This window comes from Sander vitreus, chromosome 11, assembly GCF_031162955.1.
Source record: "Sander vitreus isolate 19-12246 chromosome 11, sanVit1, whole genome shotgun sequence".
Taxonomy (NCBI): domain Eukaryota; kingdom Metazoa; phylum Chordata; class Actinopteri; order Perciformes; family Percidae; genus Sander; species Sander vitreus.
Genome location: NC_135865.1, coordinates 31,528,297 through 31,533,296, shown reverse-complemented (window position 1 = coordinate 31,533,296; position 5,000 = coordinate 31,528,297). Strand labels below are relative to the sequence as shown.

Below are 5,000 nucleotides of genomic sequence, written 5' to 3'. Positions count from 1 at the left end.
GCGGAGCACAGGCCTGGAAACACACACACACACACACACACACACAGACAGACACACAGACACACAGACACACACACACACACACACAGACACACACACACAGACACACGCACAGACACAAGATGAAAATTTGAAATAAAAAAGGGTAATTCAAGTCCAAATTAAAAGGCAAGCATTATTATACTTCAGAACAGAATCGTTAGTTATGTTGCTGTGTGTGTGTGCGTCTGTGTGCGTCTGTGTGTGTGTGTGTGTGAGTCAGTGTGCGTCTGTGTGTGTGTGTGTGTGAGTCTGTGTGCGTCTGTGTCTGTGCGTCTGTGTGTGTGTGTGTGTGTGTGTGTGAGTGAGTCTGTGTGTGTGTGCGTCTGTGTGCGTCTGTGTGTGTGTGTGTGTCTGTGTGCGTCTGTGTGCGTGTGTGTGTGTGTGTCTGTGTGCGTCTGTGTGCGTCTGTGCGTGTGTCTCTCACCAGGATGTGTTCTCCATCAGATCGTACCGAAGCACCGAACCACTGCTTGGATTTAAACTCCATCTGAGCTCCTTGGGCGTTCTTCCTGTCATCTGCAAGGACACAGAGACGGTAGAATCATGACTTAATTAAACATCTTAAACCCCCTATGCCTATTGCTGGATTTATAAGGTCTGTTTGAATAATCTTGGTAACATAATAAAAAGTAACACTCATGAGATTTAATGTATGTAGAGGTGAACACATCAGTATATACGCTACTGGGTCAGAGTAAATGAAGATGGAACAAAGCCTAAATGGAGGTTTTCATTTCCTACTATACACTTATAGAGTGAATAGCTGTCAGAGATGATGCAGAGCCAGCCCAAAGCCTCTAGGAACCAACAGCACAACCTCTGAACATGACCTGTGAAAGGACTGATGCTTCTGAAGTGAAGTGAAGCAAAGTTAGAGGCATGTTATTGTTAGAATGATCTGTGTGTATGAGGAGGGGCTACATTAATACATTTGCCTTGCCTATGACAATGATACAACCTAAGCCAAACATTACGCCCCCCCCATCTTTTGTTTCTAGTCCCCCCCCTCCCCTTGGTCTTGTATTGGGTCTTCACGTGCATCACTTGTATTGCACTATAGACACATTTAAAAGCAACACACACACACACACACACACACAGACACGTACTGAAAATTTGAAATAAAAAAGGGTAATTCAAGTCCAAATTAAAAGGCAAGCATTATTATACTTCAGAACAGAATCGTTAGTTATGTTGCTGTGTGTGTGTGAGTCTGTGTGCGTCTGTGTGTGTGTGTGTGTGAGTCAGTGTGCGTCTGTGTGTGTGTGTGTGTGAGTCTGTGTGCGTCTGTGTCTGTGCGTCTGTGTGTGTGTGTGAGTGAGTGAGTCTGTGTGTGTGTGAGTGAGTCTGTGTGTGTGTGCGTCTGTGTGCGTCTGTGTGTGTGTGTGTGTCTGTGTGCGTCTGTGTGCGTGTGTGTGTGTGTGTCTGTGTGCGTCTGTGTGCGTCTGTGCGTGTGTCTCTCACCAGGATGTGTTCTCCATCAGATCGTACCGAAGCACCGAACCACTGCTTGGATTTAAACTCCATCTGAGCTCCTTGGGCGTTCTTCCTGTCATCTGCAAGGACACAGAGACGGTAGAATCATGACTTAATTAAACATCTTAAACCCCCTATGCCTATTGCTGGATTTATAAGGTCTGTTTGAATAATCTTGGTAACATAGTAAAAGTAACACTCATGAGATTTAATGTATGTAGAGGTGAACACATCAGTATATACGCTACTGGGTCAGAGTAAATGAAGATGGAACAAAGCCTAAATGGAGGTTTTCATTTCCTACTATACACTTATAGAGTGAATAGCTGTCAGAGATGATGCAGAGCCAGCCCAAAGCCTCTAGGAACCAACAGCACAACCTCTGAACATGACCTGTGAAAGGACTGATGCTTCTGAAGTGAAGTGAAGCAAAGTTAGAGGCATGTTATTGTTAGAATGATCTGTGTGTATGAGAAGGGGCTACATTAATACATTTGCCTTGCCTATGACAATGATACAACCTAAGCCAAACATTACGCCCCCCATCTTTTGTTTCTAGTCCCCCCCCTCCCCTTGGTCTTGTATTGGGTCTTCACGTGCATCACTTGTATTGCACTATAGACACATTTAAAAGCAACACACACACACACACACACACACACAGACACGTACTGACACACTCTCACACACACACACGTACTGACACACTCACACACATACAAACACACACACACACACACACACACACACACACTCACACAGACTCACACACATGTACTGACACACACATACAAACACACACACACACAGACGTACTGACACACACACACACACACACGTACTGACACACACACACCCACAGAGAGATACGCACACACACAGATACGCACGCACACACGCACGCACACACAGACACGTATTGACACACAGACACGTATTGACACACAAATACACACACACACTGACACACACACACACACACGTACTGACACACACACACACCCACACACACAGATACGCGCGCACACACACACACTGACACACACACACACACACACACGTACTGACACACACAAACACACACAAACACACTGACACACAGCTGAGTCTATAAATGACTCTGCGGAGCTTTGATGGTCTTCAGTCTCTAAGTCTGTGGACAGATGGACAGACGCTGAATATGTTGAGGATGAGAGGAAGACAAGCAGGAGTTTAAAATGAACTCATGTCTATGTGCTACGGTGTATTTGTCTAAATTCATTTTAAAGACATTTGCAGCTCTACCAATTGTAGACATTTGACGTACAGAACGAATAAACGTGTTATATATATATATATATATATATATATATATATATATATATATATATATATATATATATATATATATATATATATATATATATTTGGCCCACTGCGTGTTTTCCTGAGGCTAATGAAGTGATGAGAGGAGCAAGTTGCCCCCGTCGGTGTTCATAAAAGATCCTTGATTTTAGTGGTGTCTGCTGAGTGGACAGTTTCTACCACAAACACTCTCTGTCTTAAAGTAAATGACTTACTCGAGGACACACATTAAGTCATTTGAGGGCATGCGTTACCAGTTCAAGAGAACGTCTGGTTTCAGGGGATAGTTTGAGTTTCAGACGCCAAATCTCTTCAGAAGATGTGACAGTTAACCCTTGCGTGGCCGTCCCACCGACCATGTCCTCTTGGGTCAAAAACACTTTTTTTCGATGACTTTGACACTTTTTTGCAATGTTTTTGTCACGTGTTTGTCGGTTTTTCTCAACGTTTGACACATTTTTTCACTTCCACTACCACTAACACCAACCTTCTAACCACTATAGCTTCTTATTTTTGGAATTCATGGTCAATAAACCTCGCGTATACGAAGTTATACCTCATTTTTCAGCTAAAAAAGCTGAAGTGTGTGAGAGTCCCGTACAGGAAACAGGAAACATCACTGCCTCTATCTCTGCCACGAGAAAGTTTTAAAACACCAAACACAAGCTCTGAACTGCCCGGGAGATTGGGGAACAGCTGACCGTTTCCTCAGTCCCTCCGTCTCTTTACTTTCTCCGGGAAATGAAGCTGCCTTTGAATGTGCTCGGAAATGTTCGAGATCTATAAACCATCCGACCGAAAACAGTAACTGTGAAATATAGTCGTCTTGTGCTACAGTTGGGGGTTAAAGAAGACAATAGGACAGCAACACAAATCTGGAGACACTCCCAACACCGCACAACCCTGCAGAGAATCCCAGGATCTCTGGTATGAACGTGCCCTTAGAGACAGACAGACACACAGACCACAGAGTACATATACTGCATGTATAAACACTGTTTGTATGTGTAGTTATGAAGAGACAGCCAGCAGCTCTCAGTCTGCAGCCAGCTGGCTGAAGTTACGCTGCGTTCAAAGACCAACCGAGCGCCGAGTCGCTGCTGAAATGAAAGCAGCAGCCCCACACAAATCTGACACAATAAGGAGATAAGAAGCTGATAAATAGCTACGCCTGGTCGGGGTGTTACAGCAGACAGTGAGTCTTATGTTTGGGGAGTTCCCATCAGGTTGGGAAACTCCGGCCTGATGACATACGGTGTGGCTGCAGGATTCTGGTGCCCATCACACATTGTGGGTGAAGAACAAAAAGGGCTTAGTTGCCCACATTTGGGCAATGGATTGGATGTTTAATCCCCGACCTGTAATTATGTTGCTCATGATGCCGGCCAGACATGATGCCAAGTGTTTGTGCCAGCTTGTTACCATCTCGACAGACTCTGTGTCTTTGTTTTTGGTTAGTCGACGTAAATCCTAAATTACCAAAGAAATGAGTTCAGGTCCACAATAACATGACGGGAAACGCATCCGGCTGCCAGGGTTTAATTAATCAGAGCTCCAACTAACGACTACCGTCATTATTAATGAATCTGCAAAATGAAATGCCGACATCAGAGGCCTCGTCCACACAAACACTGTCCAACTGTCCTGCCGACACGGTAGGTGAGCTGACGCGCACATCCCAAACTTTTATTCAAACTTCATCAATTAAGTCACGACTCAATGACTGTCAATGACTACTGGCAGTTTCATTTGAAGAGTTTCTGTTTTTATTTCTTGTTTCCCTCACCTGCATCCTCTGATAACCACTTATTGGGAGCAGTAGGCTAGGTGGAGCCGGTTACCTCCAGGATCTGTGCTAAGCTAGGCTAGGTGGAGCCAGTTACCTCCAGGATCTGTGCTAAGCTAGGCTAGATGGAGCCAGTTACCTCCAGGATCTGTGCTAAGCTAGGCTAGATGGAGCCGGTTACCTCCAGGATCTGTGCTAAGCTAGGCTAGATGGAGCCGGTTACCTCCAGGATCTGTGCTAAGCTAGGCTAGGTGGAGCCAGTTACCTCCAGGATCTGTGCTAATCTAGGCTAGATGGAGCCAGTTACCTCCAGGATCTGTGCTAATCTAGGCTAGATGGAGCCGGTTACCTC

The 5,000-nt window shown here is 44.9% G+C and overlaps 1 protein-coding gene across 1 annotated transcript in view; it reads right to left on the bottom strand.

The window, feature by feature from the left end:
* The window catches only part of itgav (integrin, alpha V), a 51,280-nt gene that overhangs the window by 31,462 nt on the left and 14,818 nt on the right, over window positions 1-5,000 (bottom strand). The window contains 2 exon segments of the mRNA XM_078262746.1: window positions 1-13; window positions 1,507-1,598. The exon segment at window positions 1-13 is cut by the window's left edge and continues 102 nt beyond it. Of these exon segments, the coding sequence (XP_078118872.1) occupies window positions 1-13; window positions 1,507-1,598 (105 nt within the window).